The sequence below is a fragment of the Mytilus edulis genome, chromosome 11 (assembly GCF_963676685.1).
Source record: "Mytilus edulis chromosome 11, xbMytEdul2.2, whole genome shotgun sequence".
In the NCBI taxonomy this organism is placed as follows: domain Eukaryota; kingdom Metazoa; phylum Mollusca; class Bivalvia; order Mytilida; family Mytilidae; genus Mytilus; species Mytilus edulis.
Genome location: NC_092354.1, coordinates 72,778,548 through 72,795,400, shown reverse-complemented (window position 1 = coordinate 72,795,400; position 16,853 = coordinate 72,778,548). Strand labels below are relative to the sequence as shown.

General features: G+C 32.7%; 1 protein-coding gene and 1 long non-coding RNA gene across 2 annotated transcripts; both read right to left on the bottom strand.

Annotated features, from left to right (window-relative positions):
- Nucleotides 1–399: 399 nt before the first annotated feature.
- LOC139494977 (uncharacterized) lies at nt 400–2,426 on the bottom strand. Its single transcript, XR_011657227.1, has 3 exons — nt 2,307–2,426; nt 1,314–1,466; nt 400–777 (listed from the first exon to the last, which is right to left on the bottom strand). It is a non-coding gene; the product is annotated as an uncharacterized lncRNA (long non-coding RNA).
- A 9,068-nt stretch (nt 2,427–11,494) lies between these two features.
- LOC139496228 (uncharacterized) lies at nt 11,495–14,621 on the bottom strand. The gene is made up of 2 exons (XM_071284707.1): nt 12,714–14,621; nt 11,495–12,131 (listed from the first exon to the last, which is right to left on the bottom strand). The coding sequence occupies exons 1-2, from the start codon at nt 13,491–13,493 to the stop codon at nt 11,808–11,810; spliced, it is 1,104 nt and encodes a 367-aa protein (XP_071140808.1). The 5' UTR covers nt 13,494–14,621; the 3' UTR covers nt 11,495–11,807.
- Nucleotides 14,622–16,853: the final 2,232 nt, after the last annotated feature.

The following is a 16,853-nucleotide window of genomic DNA, read 5'->3' as shown; positions in this document are numbered from 1 at the left end:
GGTCTTCAATACAGCAAAAAAATACCGCACCCGGAGGCGGGCTTCAGCTGTGACCTAAGCAAAAATGGTACTAGTTCAGTGTTGTTTATTAAGATAAAGATCTAAAGTTATAGTTTATTACATGTATACACTATCATAAATATAACGAACTACGATTAAAGACATTTTATGCGACGGTCATCAATATGAATTTTTTGGCGCAAGACTGTTTTGACCGCTAAAAATAAGTAGCATATATACACTTTTCTTCAGTATTGATATTTTTATACTGTTGGATTGCTGTCTGGGGAAGTATATTTATTTCATGACGTTTTACATCCTTCTTACACGTCGTGTAGTCACCCCAGCCCCCCCAAACGAGACCACTTGAATAAAACTTGAATAAAAAGCAAAATAATATTAAATTTTTGGTATCTTATATAATACATTTCAATAATCAATTGTTGGTTTTATTTTTATATAAACTCGAGAAGTTTTCTCTATGTCATGAATTCATTCTTGTTGGCATTCTGCTAAACGATTAAACTGTCTACAATTGAACAAATGTATTTAGCTCCAATCTCTTATGCCTAAATTCGGACGTGTAGTTCCACATCTTTCGAACACTGCCTGCCACAAGAAATATACAAAAGCCGTTCATAATGCCACCAACGCCACAGATAATGGCAGAGTACGGAAACTGAAGAGGGTTGTCCGGTATACCGACCTCGTCTAGATTGGTATCGAACAGAACATATCTGTGTATCATCTTTCCAGCCGGTAACCATATCATTATGCCTGCAGATATATAATTATTTATTAATATTCAAAATATTCAACGTTTATTGTGATAAAAAGATCGTTACAATTGATAAAAATATGGTAGATAAAACATAAACAAACCTACGAAGAGTGTTTGAATTGTTGTACGAAAAATATTCTGGGACCTTTACTTCGACTATCGGGACCATTTACAAGTATAGACAAATAAATATGAAAATTAATACATTGTACACGTAGGTCACGATTGCCAATTTTATGATTTGTGACAACTAGAATTTGTGGAGAAACAGTACGCTCATCCCTACAATCCCACATCTCTGTTTAAAACTCCGCAATATCGAAATAGTTTGATTTGCGCGATATATAGACTGATTTGTTTGTACAATCTGTAAAAATAATTACATGCCATGAATAGCATATACATTTGTACTTTCTTTAAACAGCTCTTTTCTATTTTTCATTTTTCTTCATAATATTTGAGATATCTCGATTTTGAGAATAGGAGAGAATCTAATAAAACAAATCTATAAAAAAAACCAAAAAAGACAAACCGGAAAAAAGGAACATCAACGAAGCTGCAAATCCTGTCAGTTTGGGACTCTTCTCCTTGATATGAAGAAAACACAGGATACATGCAGAAATGCTCAAAAGGATTCCACAACTAGTAAACATTCGGAACTCTGTTAAACCAGTCATGTCCATGACTAAAATAAATAAAATACAGAAAAATGTTTGGGATAAATATATACAATGTAGTACATATATAAAAGATGAAAAAGGAGATTTGGATTGAAACTCAATAAGAAAATAATTTTAACATTTTTTTGTGGGATCGGTTTATTTCCTGACTTACACGATAATAAAAAAAATCGCGGAACTAAATCGCCGTGTAGTGGACAAGAAATAAAGTATCGAAGAGGATAAAGTGTTTTATTGTAGTTTGACCCTTAAACCAAACATTTCAGTATGGTAGTATTATTACTGACTCAAACGTCGCCATCATAAGACATAAGACATAAATAAGACATAAGACATTTTATTTCACTAAAGCCCCCACATGGGGTATGTTAGTACAACATTTTTAACAAACAATAAAAGTGTGAACATATTTACATTAGAACAACATCGGATAAATTAAATATAGGATTGAATTATACCCCTTTTACTGTAATATTTCCCGCTGTTAACCTAAGTATCTTTCAAGTAGCAACGCTATTTGAATTTGTCTTGAAGAGGAACGTTATATTGCCGGATAGGCAGAACGCTAAATCTACGCAGGGATGTATTATAAATACCCCAAAAAACGACGGGAGCTATAATAAAGAGATATGCCGAGCAAGTTTCATGATCATTTCTCTTGCAAGTGCTTTATTCGGCAAGCTTTAAGTTAAAAATCATAGTATGAATGGTTTAAATTTTGACATTTTTGAAATACTGTTAACTGTTTGTATAAATTAGTTAATAATTTATATAATTTCTACGTATTTATTAAAATTGATATAATAATACATTTATAATGTTTGATATCAATTTTAAGAGCTCACCATGGACGTTGTACATGTCTGATGGATAAAATGAAGTCACACAGCCATCAGTGGTGCACATTTGTTGGAACCAAAGTCCTAGTCCTAATGATGTCATAGAATTATTTCTCCATGATGAGTCAATAGAATGTGACCAGACTGAACCAGATATTACTGTCCAAAAAGGAGTGAATGTTCCCGTAATTATCAATACGGTCGCTAGGACGCCAGCTGTCAGAGCAATGTGTGCATACATTTCAGCATTATATAGACCTTAAAAAAGTCAGAAAAATATGCAGTTCTTTAGTAAACACCAATTTGTATAATACTCATTGCTTGTGATTTAAACCAAAAAATATAAGATTTGAGACATGTAAATCAAGTAAACTTACAAAATTATAACATTTTCATACATTTCTGGTCAGTCTTTTCAAAAGTCTTAAAACGATTGAGAAAATTATATTAACATAAATTTTTTATGGAATTTTTATTTTGCATAACATTTTGTGAGTGACTGTGTTATCTATTCTGAAAAAAAAACCAAATCTTTCTTCATTTTGTCTTACATTCTGACATGCCGTCAACTTTAATTGTCATCTGATTATAATTTTTTTTTTTTTTTGGAACTAAGGAAATCTATGTCTCTATTAAGAAAATTAGTACCGTTTCGAATAATCCTAGAAATTATGTGAAGTTATAACAGAAGATTTACATAACAACATATAAATGACATTTCATGTCAACTAAAAAGTACTTTCTTAATCAATTTTCAGAAATCTGAATATTTACTTTTCTAAAAAAAAGCCTTATTATTGTTTAAAAATTGATAATTGTGCGCAAAAAGTATTGCTTCATTGTATTTACACAGAAATGCGTATGCATATATATTAGAAATACATTAACTACAATATTAAATAATACGTACCCTTTGTTGTCAATATTTACTCTAATATGACAAATTATGATCGGATTAATGATACAAATCTATTCACATTAAACAATATACAACCGGAGGATATTTTGGATACATTTCATCAGCGAAATATTAGATCAAACGTACGATAATTTCAAACAGGTTGTTATTTTTCTACAGTTTGTTGATATAAGTAAAATCAAATATTTTACAAAGATTTTATATATAAGGTCAAAATAAATATGGTTGTTCTGAAGCCTGTCAGGTTTTAATTTTTATCCTTAGATATCCATTTTTTAGCTAAAAAAATAGGAAACGTTTTTTACATTAAACACATCTTTATATGCGTCATTTTTCAGTGAGTGAGCAAAACTGTATATTTTGATTTATTCAGGTAATAATTAAGCAGAGCTTTTATTTTGCTCCTTATCACACATTGTCAAATTATTTGTTTCTTTAAATTTAAGATGAATCAATGCTTTTCTTCACATTATTCATAGGAAAACGTTGTACATTTTTATTTCCATCGAATGTTAGCGGTTTGAAACATATAGGTTAGTTCAGACCAGATGCATTACAAGGTATTCAAATCAAAAATATACTAGAGGATTTCTTTTCAATGTGTGAGATTATCATGGTCGTAATTTGTCTTTTAGGGATGACTTTAATTTCTAGTTAATCACCATATTCTGATAAACATTAAAAACCGGTTTAAAATGATTATGAATCGATCTATTCCGGGAAAATAAAAATGGTTTTTGAAACTAGTTTTAATATTTATTATTACCTCAGATATTGGTGTATAATTCATCATCATAGTTACCATAACACCTGAACTCTCTTTATTCATTATAAAAAAATAAATATGATATTTTCTAACGACAAAAGATGTGACGGAAGGATGTTTTCCAATTACTTGATACATCTATGCACATGCAAACATTCTTTAACCCCACCATACTCTGTATTTGCCTGCCTATAGTGGAAATCTGTAGTTCTATAGTTATCTTACGTTGATGCTTTACCTATTACAGCTAATTATACGGTACTGTAACGTATTTTGCTCATTGTTTAAGGCCTTACAGTAAGTTATAATTGCCAACATCCACGTCATATTGGTTTTTTGGTAAATAGTTGTCTTACATACAATCATATACTATTCCTTTTTTATAAAGTTTATATAAGGTTCCATTTTCGTTATTTATTTTGTGTTCAAATTAAAAACTTTCAGCTTGCTTATTTTACGAAGATTGACCATGCGTTTGCATTTACCTTGGAAAAAATAGGTTGATATGGTGAGTTAAATAACTCTGTGTCTCTTTAATATTAAAGCCTGATTTTTTCATTTGATGCGGTATTTACTGGCAATAGATATCTGAGAAAAGAAAACCCTCTTTTAAGGCAGAGAGCTAGATCCCATAAACATACGATATATACAGGCCAGAGACTGAGCAAGATTTGCTATATAATATAAAAACTATTCTGATGAAAAACGGTGATTTATTCAAATCATAAAATGCAAAAAACACATTTTGCAAATAAAACATTTGACATAAAAGTTCATATTTAATAATATTTTAGATAAGGCCGCTTATTTCTCGTTTGATAGTTTTACTTTATTCAAGTAAAGGCCTATTTAGCTTACTTTATACTGTATTGATTTTTCTCATATTTATGGTACGTACCGGTCATATAGTGGCAAATGATAGCCGTATTGTTATATCGGAAGAAATTTGTTAGAATTTGATAAATGCTGCTTACAATGTTTTGCCGAAAACTACAGAAGCCGTAAGGGGACACACAAAACATTAGAAAATATTTTTTTTTCAATTCGAGATCTCGATAAATTACCGTTTTACCGAGATCTCGATAAAAAATATATCGTTATCTCGATAAAACGAAATTGTTATATCGAGATCTCGGATTATTAAATCTTTATCTCGGATTATTAAATCGTTATCTCGATTTATTATATCGTTATCTCGATTTATTATATCGTTATCTCGATTTATTATATCGTTATCTCGATTTATTATATCGTTATCTCGATTTATTATATCGTTATCTCGATTTATTATATCGAGATCTCAGATTATTAAATCGTTATCTCGATTTGATCTCGGATTATTATATTGTTATCTCGGATTATTAAATCGTTATCTCGGTTTAATATATCGAGATCTCGATATTTATATCGTTATCTCGATATTTATATCGTTATATCGATATATTTATTTCGTTATCTCGAAATAATTATATCGTTATATCGATATTTATTTTGTTTATCTTGATAAATTGACGCGTCACGTGTTTATTCCAGCATGGCGTCTAGGAATGAAGAGGAACCGAACGTGAGTGTGATTGTTGTATTTGTTTATATCGATTTGTTGACTTATCACAAGTAAAAGTATTTTTCTTTATCTTTGTGAATGTTCGGCATGTATATACTATATTAAATGTATTCTATTTATGGTTCTCAATACAGGAATCGTGAAGTAACAGGACTTTGGTCCAAAAAGGTCTGCTAAGTATTAAGGTTCTGTCCAAGTCAAAATGTAGGACATCAAAATAGAATTGTCAATATGGTTATTATTTCAAAATTGTTATGATTTGAAAATATATTTGTGTCATTGAAAATAGGCCCCAAACAGTTGAACCAGATATCGAAACAAGGTCTTAAACACCGTGGAAATCCCCATCTTGTTCAACTGAAAGTGAGCACTGTTTCTGTATTAAATGTATTATCTACTAAATAAGCTAGGGTTTTGTCACTTAGATTTATATTTAAATACTATTAAATTCTACATACACATGTAAATAAAATTAAACAAAGAATGCATGAGACTTAGGTATTGTTTTTCCGACGGCGTCAGCGGCAGCGTTCACAATTTTCACGTTTATGATTTAGCTGAAGTTACACATGAACCACTGATACTAGATCATAATATTTTTTATGTAGTTGCATTAGTATCCGGTAGTATATTTCGGATACATGATGATTTTACGCCTATGACCCCGCAGTCACGGTCCATTGACTGGTGTTTTCAATGCAAATTCAATGCTAAAGTTTGTGATATTTATAGATTATTTAAATATATTGTATAAATCCATATCGGCCCGGTTATCATCCCGATACCCGATATCGGCTGAGTCGTAGTCGGGAAGGCGCAAAAATTTTGGCCGGGTATATAATTTACAAAATATGAAGACTTGGCAAAAATTCATATTTTTTTTTCAAAGGAATATTTGTGACTGGACATTTAGCAACAAACTCAGCTACTATACATGGTAGACCATGCAATGATATTTTGTCAAGAAATAGATCGTAGGTAGTACATCTGGGTTCACTAAGAATTTGGTCATTCCTACCTACTTTTGATGCTCATATATTTATCAATAACAGGAGGGACATCCTGTGGCTCATAGACACATTTTCTAGTTTAAGCAGGGCATCTGTGACTCATGGACACATTCTGTCTTCATTAGGGCCCCACATTGAGGATCTGTTGATAATCGTCATATTTAGATGTACATGTACATGTATTATATGTATTGGTATTTTGTTGGGCAATGTATGATAAATATGGGTTGAAAACCCTTGACTGTAATTATAAATTATGCAATTCATTGACTGCTCCCTACATGTGTAACTTCAAAGCATATTTTAGCAGCGATTGATGCCGTTCAAAATTACTGCACTTTTCTTGTATCGCTGGTGCTTTCGACTGGAGAAATGTCGTACACAAGCATCACACAAGTTGGCACTCTGAGACTGGTGGGGAGCAAGAAGGTGAACCGTGGTTTATTTTTATCAATAGTACCGCTTAAGTAGACGCTAGATACTGTCTTTACCTTGTTGTAGGGTATGAACGATTCGTTCATTGTTGAAGACCCTACATCAACTGTCAAGATGAAGAACAGGAATAAAAGCCCTATTCATTGATAATTTTTTATTTATATAATATGTGTGTTGTGTGCGATTTTGACCCATGTACATTTACTCCATACCCTTTTGTTTTCTATGTACACCTTTTAAATTTTTGTAATTGTGGCGCAGGACCCTCTGTGACTTTGTCAGTATTCCAGCTTCTGGTGTAATCTCATTAAAATTCTCAGGTCTCTAAATTGAGTGTAGTGACTCTTAATAATGCTGCTTAACAAATCAATTTACTGTATTATTTCAGATAGATCCCCAGACAATTTTAGCGATGTCAGATGAACAGTTACATACTTATATACCAGCATACGGGGACATTTATGCTGCCAGGAGATACATGTACTTTAAAGATCTAATGAAAAGGGAACATAAAAACCAACGAAGTGATTCTCTATTTAAAAAACTGAGGAGAAAGATGGGAAAAGAAAAGTCCTCAGATAGTGAGGAAGAAGGTGAAGGTGACAAAAAAGGCACAAGAAAAAAATCCAAGAAGACAGATGGATTTCAGCTGCACAGCAACAGAAGTGAAAAACTTCGGGGCAATTCAAATGCAAAAAAGGCAGTCAGACAAATTGAAATAGGATGGTTTGATTATGAATATGATGACAATGCTTATCACCAAGTGAAAACCCCAAATGGGGGAGTAGCCAGACATGTATCTGCTCCAAAATCTTGGCTTTCAAACGATATAATGGAACATGGGAAGAAATTGTTTTTTAGAAATGGGAAGTCCAAAAAGGGAATGGTAACAGAGTTTGATTTTGAAATACGAAATTTCATGGGAGAGTCTATCGAAGAAGATTGCACAGTTGCAGATTTGTATGACGAAACAGGATTACTATGCCAGGCAATGCTTCTTTGTTATCTGTCAGAAATACAATGACTTAGATTGCAATTGGTATTTGTTTTAATTAATACAGTTATTTTTATGTTTACATGTATGATAAATATGACATACAAGAGATGTTTGAATATTTGACTATTACATGTATTCTGTACACGATCAAAATGACTATTGTGTTTGTTGAAGAATATTTTACACAATTTTACTGCTGAGACAAGCATGAAATATGTTTGTTTTTTAGAAAAAGGATTATTTGATCTTACTTCAAAAGTTTAATTATATTACACCTATATTAAAAATTGATCAGAACTTTTAATTTTATGTAGAATGCTGTTCACAGATTTGTTGGGCATCTCTTTCTTGCGTGACAGAGGTGTCAATGACCAGAGACACATTTCTTTTATTTCCTATGAGGTGTGAGCCTTTCCACAATCATGAAGATCTGTAAAGAATATCATATTTGTCAAGACTTTTGACTCCACTGATAAGTTATAACTAACGTAGTATTTTAGTAAGATTAATAAAAGTTTGAAAAACTATCTTTTTATGATTGTTCAGTTACCAATTAGTGTTGGTCAGAATAAACAAATGAAAGCTGGCAAACACAACATCTTCAGAACACGATGTCATTGTGCACCTTATTAGCTCATGATCACCTAAATATAAGGTAGGGTGAGCTATTGATACACTGTTGTGTTCGTCGTTCGTTACCTTCTCTGAAACCACTGACAGGATTTTCCAAACTTTGTCCAGATGCTCCTCAGAGTATCTTAACTTTTAAAATTGCATCCATTATTTTGATTTGTTAAAAAACATAGCTGCCATGGCTTAAATAGACCATCTGAGTCCAACACCTGTTTTTACAAATAACTTAAAATATCAAAACTGGCAGATTTTGATTGGTCAATTTTGAAGAAACTTTTTTTTCACAAACCATTGAAAGAACTTGAACTGGAACTAACAACATAGTTTCTACTGAAATCCTCAAAAATGTTACTTTTTGGACCGATCCGAAATTCAAAAAGGCCACCAGCAAAGGTCAGAGTTTGGATTGAAACACTGAGACACGTCATTTTCATCTTCGTTTGGAGAACATTGGAAATAATTTAAAATGAAGCTCGAATTTTTAGTTAGGGAGCTACCATTTGATTTTTAAGGGGGGGGGGGGGGGACTAGGATGAAATTTGAAAAAAAGGCAGGACAGGAGTTTTGAGTAAAAAAATAGTCAGGATGACAATTTATGTAAAAAAAAAGTCAGGATAAACTAATTTAAAAAAAGGCAGGACCGAATAGAGTGAAAAATAAAAATGCAGGACAGAAATTACAACAACAAAAAAATGCAGGACAAAATTTTTCATCGCCAGGGGCTCGTTTGTTACTTCGTTGAAATTACATAACTCGTGTTGATATTTCTCGATATTCAACCTTCACTCATGGTGAAACCTATACTTAGCTCACCTACCTAAAATGTAGGGTGAGCTGTTGCCATCACCTTGCGTCCGTCGTCCCGGTTCACTTTTCTTTTAAAATCTCCTACTCTGAAACCTCTGAAAGGATTTTTGTCCACCATGGCTGAAATAGACTATGGGGTTATGGCACCTTCTTTGCAAATAAGTCAAAAACTTATACAGATATCAGAGATATTCTAGCAGAGGGTAAAATTGATCTGTACAATCAGTCATAATGATTTGCCTCTGCCGAAATTTAAGTTCAGGTTGATCGAAAAACTTGTTTAAGAGCTATGGCCCCTTATTTGCAATTTCGTCGCAGTATGCGAGACATAGGTATTACTATCAGGTGGCGTAAACTATTTGTTTAAAGCTTTATATTTCAGAAGACCTGTATGCTTCATATCTTGTATGCATATACCTTATGTTACGAAGTTTCCGTCTGTCATATGTCCTTTGTCCCTGACCTCATTTTCATGGTTCAGCGACTGCTTGAAAAAAAAAAGATTTTTTGTCATATGAATTTCTCACTTATTATGAGTAATAGGATAACCATATTTGGTATATGGGTTCATTGCAACGTTTTCATGTCTGTCAGACAAGTTTCACCTGACCTGGACCTCATTTCATGGATCAGTGATCAAGGTTAAAGTTACGTGATTAGGTCCGTTTCTCAAATACTATAAGCAGTAGGTCAACCATATGCGGTGTATGGAATGACTGTAACGGGTACATGTCAGTCTGGCAGGTTTCATCTGACCTTGACCTCATTTTCATGGTTCATTGGTCAATGTTAAGTTTTCATGGTTTGGTCTTTTTCTTGTATACTATAAGCAATAGGTCAACTATGTTTGGTGTATGGAATGATTGTAAGATGTACATGTCTGTCTGGCAGGGTTCATCTGACCTTCACCTCATTTTCATGGATCATTGATAATTTTAAGTTTATGTGATACTTGTAGTGAAACTTTATCATTAGGACCATCAACATTAAACCAATCATGGTTAGTAAAGCAGGCGAGACATTTCAGCGTGTGCACTCTTGTTTAACGAATCCACTACAAAGTAACGACACTTGTGTAGGACCTATATAGTGAACACCTATATCAAGTTTGGTTCGATTCTGATTAGTGATTCTCAAAAAGGGAGATGCAAATGTGGTTTTCCATAGGGTTTCAATGCAAATTTTGACCTCCGCTAGTGGCCAGACAGTTTGAATTTCGGATCGGCTCAAAAAGTAACAACACTTGTTAAGGACTTTGGTAAGAACATATTTACTTATAATTAGATTCAATCAAATCAATTCAGTAGTTATAGAAAACTCTTGAAAATCGACCAAACAGAATGTTCAAAGTCCCCTGGTGGATGTACGTACGGACGGGCGGACGGACGGACAAGGGTAACACTATATGCCAGAATACCCATAGTGGTTCTAAAGAAGATTTTTAAACTAAACGGTTAATGGACGGAAGACGGATGCATGATGATGGCATTGGCTGAGGCTCATGTGATTCTTCAGATTAGGTGCAACAAAACACAAACTAACATATAAATATAAAAAAGAAGATGATATGGTATGATTGCCAATGAGACCACTCGCCACAAGAGACCAAATGACTCAGAAATTAACAGCTATAGGTCACCATTCGGCCTTCAACAATGAGCAAAGCCCATACCGCATAGTCAGCTATAAAAGGCCCCGAAATCACAAATGTAAAACAATTTAAACTAGAAAACTAACGGCCTACTTAATGTACAAAAAAATGAACGAAAAACAAATATGTAACACAGCAACAAACGACAACCACTGAATTACAGGCCCCTGACTTGGGACAGGCACATACATACAGAATGTGGCGGGGTTAAACATGTTAGCGGGATCCCAACCCTCCCCTAACCTGGGACAGTGGTGTAACAGTACAACATAAGAACGAACCATAAAAATCAGTTGAAAAAGGCTTAACTCATCAGATGGATACAAATAGAAATACATCAAACAAAAACACAATGTGAACTGAAAAGATTTCTTGAGATTGCATAACTTAGTTTTGCAAATGCTTAAAATATTATGAATATTATATACAGCACACAATTTAACTAAACAATGTTAAATGATAAGTTTTTTTTTCGCAAAATACGTTGAACAGAAGACGACGTGCTTCAAACTTTGGAATTCGTAAAATGAAGATTTATCTGAGAATTGTATTTTGTTTATTAATTTTTTTTATCATTGTCCATCAGATATCTATCTATCCTCGAGGCTTAATGATTATGTAATGATATCAACATAGTTCATTATCAAACATAAATATTCACAAATCCATAAATATCCTGCGTTTTACGGATAAACACTCAATAATTGTGTGATGTCAAATATGATTCACAAATGACTAAGTAACCATTGACGAAGACCTAAGTAAAGAGCTTTGCATTCGTTTATATTTGTCGGAGGATCTACTTGATTAGCCCTCATGTACAAACAACCAAGTTCAAATAACTCTTCCTCACATGGAAAAAGGTCGTCATGTGCGCATTCCGATTTACAAATCTCCAACTCATCATCCGAAATACTTTGTACATAATCTGCTGATGCCCATAATTCGGGTAGTAAGTAAAGAGCTATTTGACGATCATCAGGAAGGTTTGAACGACTTCGCCTGCTACGATGCATATCCCACACCAATGCTGTTTCGTCGAGTTCAGCCTGAAAAATATTCATCGACACATGTATACTATCCACAGCACTTCTACAAATGCGACGCGGACGAGGAGCAAAATGCTTGATAATGCTGAGGCCGTAGTTTTTTATTATTTTTTTTATTTTTATGTTTCCTCAAACTATGAATTTTGTCAGAAAATGTCCTAAACATAAAATATAATAAGTAAGGCCTTACTTGAAAGACAGCAATGGTACATTAATTTGACATAAGACTGATTATATTTTATTGACATTTCGTGATTATAATGACTTGTATTCCTTTCATTCTGGCCAAGTGAAAAAACATTCACGTGCATTTTTTCAAAATTTTACAGAGATGGATGATCATTGTTAATTTGAGCAGAAAACATGTTTAGACTCAATAATAAATATAATTTCAGCAAATTTCAAATCTTAACCGAAGTTAATGAGTAATGCAACCAGAAAAACAAACCAACCTGCTCAGAAAGATATTCAAGGTTGAACCTTTACCACCACCACACACATACCCTACCGCCATACCCATGACCCATACATCTCCAACACAATACCCCGATGAAGGATTTCATGTGAAGATGAATAACATACCTGTAGTAACTTCATGCAGCAAAACTGTACTAGATTAACATCAAGTTTATTGCCAGTAAAATTCCCAGTATCTCTAAGATCCTTCATTTCTTTTATCCATTTCCATGTACATTGTTTGCGTAGAATTGCCCACCAAGACTCTATTCGAGTATTTAAAGTACTTTTTCCATAAATGAATGAATCTTCATTTCTTTCGTTTCTTGATAAAAAATTCTGCATTGCTGCAACTGTGCCATTTTCGGTACCCATATCACCCCTCATATGATAAGGATACCCACCTGCATTCTGTATAGCCTCAATAAAGTATTTTGCTATGACTTTTGGATCGCTGCTAGTTTTTCCTACTTTAACCCACATCATTTTTCTCGAGAAGCCATCTACACAACCGTTAATACATAGGCCATATGGTTTGAGTTTATCGTATGAATCAATATGCCAGCAATAGTTGGGGCCTTGGCTGAAATATTTTCTTCTGATTAAGCGATGCTTTGACCTCATTTCTACTCCTCTAGGGTCAACTAGTTTAAGAATGCGTCTAATACTTTCTCTGGTTACTTTCAATCCATGTAGGACACATTTATTATACATCCATCTATATCCGTGTGAACCGTTTGATTCTACATCTGATTCTACAAAATTTATTACCGTACGTAAATCCGTATATTCCTTCCTTCGAGACAAGTGCATGTTCCGTAGAATCCTTTTTAGATGGCGTAAAGACAAAAAAATGCCATGGTTTAACAATAAAACTTCTACAATGTCTTTGTATGGTAAATTCATGTAGAAATAATTCTCCACAAGACGGAAAACCTTCTGCAAAGAAAACGCAAATTATTATGATAGTTTATAATGGTTTCATAGATCTACCTAGTAAATTCCTCTTAAAAGTCCGTATTTTTGTGCAATATACAGTGATGTATTTTTAAATTATTGAATGAAAGTAATACTTTAGGCTCTCCGTCTCATCAATTTTCCACAGAAAGTCACAAAACAAGAAAAAATAGTTTAAGTTCATGCTTCTGGTTATTTTTTTTTGTTGAGTACTATTTGCTCATTTATGTTTAGTTATCTGTGGGGTTTTGCTTTCTTTTTAGCTTTTCGTGTTCTTATTATGTTTCTGCCTTGTAAATATATATGGACTTTGCCTTTTGAATAATGATAACAGTTGTTAACAGGACCTTGGTTCTGTTTTCAAATATCCAGTCCCATTAGGCTGTATAAAAAATGGTGGTTTCCAATCTAAGTTGGCCAACAACAGACAAAATTAATTAAACAAAGTCAAAAACCCATATGCACGATTCCTGTATTGCGAACCACAAATAGAATACATTTAATATAGTATATACATGCCGAACATTCACAAAGATAAAGAAAAATACTTTTACTTGTGATAAGTCAACAAATCGATATAAACAAATACAACAATCACACTCACGTTCGGTTCCTCTTCATTCCTAGACGCCATGCTGGAATAAACACGTGACGCGTCAATTTATCAAGTAAACAAAATAAATATCGATATAACGATATAATTATTTCGAGATAACGAAATAAATATATCGATATAACGATATAAATATCGAGATAACGATGTAATTATATCGAGATAACGAAATAAATATATCGATATTACGATATAATTATATCGAGATAACGAAATAAATATATCGAGATAACGATGTAATTATATCGAGATAACGAAATAAATATATCGATATAACGATTAAAATATCGAGATAACGATATAATTATATCGAGATAACGAAATTAATAATTATCGAGATAACGATATAAATATATCGAGATAACGATTTAATTATATCGAAATAACGATTTAATTATATCGAAATAACGATATATATATTGAGATAACGAAATAATTTTTTTTTTTTAGGTCCCCTATGGGCTTCCGTAGAGAATACACTAGTGGATTTCCCTGACTATTTTTAACAGAAATTCCTTGGTTCAAAGTATGGACGACCTGACTACCAAAACATATAAATATATTAAAATACTCAACGTTACCATTTTTTATTTTAACAGTACCTTTGATGTTCTTCATGCCATATTTATAGATATAACATGTCCATTTTGCCGCAATGACCATTAGAGGGGTTACAGAAGACCTACATGCCAAAATAAGCGTGAAAATTATGAAAATAGCCAATTTTGAATAATGAATGGGATATTTTGAATAATGGAATGGACTGTTGCGACCCTTCAGACCCTATACAGATATACATTAGACCTTATTCGAAAGCTTATTAATAGAGAAACAAAAGGAATATAGTCAATATGTCCTGCAACGCATATTAGAGGAGTAACCAAGGACCTAAAAATAGAAATACGGGTGAACATTATAAAATAGCTTATTTTGAATAATGGAGTGAGATTCTGCGACCAGTCAGCCCATAATTAGGGAAAAATTTATAGACCATTTGAAAGCTTATTAATAGAGAAACAAAATGGTTATAAATAATATAGCCGCAATGACCATTAGAGTGGGTTACGGAGGACTTAAATGCCTAAATATGCGTGAACGTTAAGAAATATGTAGCCAATTTTGAATAATGGAAGGGATATTTTGAATAATAGAATGGACTGCTGCGATCCTTTAGCCCCTAATTACATACATACCTTATACCTCATTCGAAAGCTTATTTATAGAGAACAAAAGACATATAGTCAATCTGTTCCGCAACGCATATTACAGGATTGACATAGAACCTACATGTCCAAATACGCGTGAACATTAAGAAATAGCTTATTTTGAATAATGGAATCGATATTTTGAAAAATGGAATGGACTGCTGCAATCCTTCAGCCCCTAATTACATACATACCTTATACCTTATATAGCTTATTTATAGAAAACAAAAGACATATAGTCAATATGTTCCGCAACGCTTATTAGAGGAGTAACACAGACCCTTCGACCCCTTTATACACTACTTGAAAGCTTATAGAAAGAGGGATACAATGGTATATTAATAAGCTTTCGAATTAGGTATAATGTATATTTGGAATTAGGGGTTGAAGGGTCGCGACAGTCTATTCCAATATTCCAAACATCCATTCCATTATTCAAAATTGGCTATTTTTTAATATTCACGTGTATTTTGGCATTTAGGTTCTCAGTAACCTCTCTAACTGTCATTGCGGCACATACTGTTTATATCATTTTGTTCCTCTTTTAATAAGCTTTCAAATGGTGTATAAAGTTTTCCTTAATTTGTGGCAGACGGGTCGTCGAAGTTCATTCCATTATTTAAAATCAGCTTTTTCATAATGTACAGCCGTATTTCTATTTTTAGGTCCTTCAATACTTCTCTAATATGCGTTGCGGAACATATTGACTATATAACTTTTGTTCCTCTATTAATAGGCTTTCAAATGAGGTCTATTAACAGCAAAGGTAACGTGAAAATAAAAATAAAGAATACGTTGAGTATTTTAATACTTATATATATATGTTTTGGTATTCAGGTCGTCCATACATTGTGCAAAGGAATTTCGGTTAAAAATAGTTAGGGAAATCCAAGAGTTTATTCTCAGAAACTAAATAAATGAATGAATTAAGTTAAAAATTTTAAAGAGTGCTTTGCATTTTTTTTTCAGATATTAATTTGAGTATTTGTAAGATAACAACAAAATGACGAATTCAGAAATACAGTTCAGTTTTATTGAGATAACGATATATTTTTATCGAGATCTCGATATATTTAACCGAGATAATGATTTAATAATCCGAGATCTCGTTTTAATAAATCGGGATAACAATATAATAATCCGAGATCTCGATTTAATAAATCGAGATAACGATATAATAATCCGAGATCTCGATATAACAGTTTCGTTTTCTCGAGAAAACGAAACTGTTATATCGAGATTTCGGATTATTATATCGTTATCTCGAGAAAACGAAACTGTTATATCGAGATCTCGGATTATGATATCGTTATCTCGAGAAAACGAAACTATATATATTAAACCAAGATAACAATATAATAATCCGAGATCTCGATATAATAAATCGAGATCTCGATATAATAAATCGAGATAACGATTTAATAATCCGAGATAACGATTTAATAATCCGAGATCTCGATATAACAATTTCGTTTTATCGAGATAAAGATA

Bases quoted from the DNA above. Each gene is read 5' to 3' on its own strand.
- LOC139496228 (XM_071284707.1), bottom strand. From the start codon at position 13,493: ATGAATTTACCATACAAAGACATTGTAGAAGTTTTATTGTTAAACCAT. The intron at 12,132-12,713 runs GTATGTTATTCA...AATATTTTTCAG, and splicing joins GCTGCATGAAGTTACTACAG to GCTGAACTCGACGAAACAGC.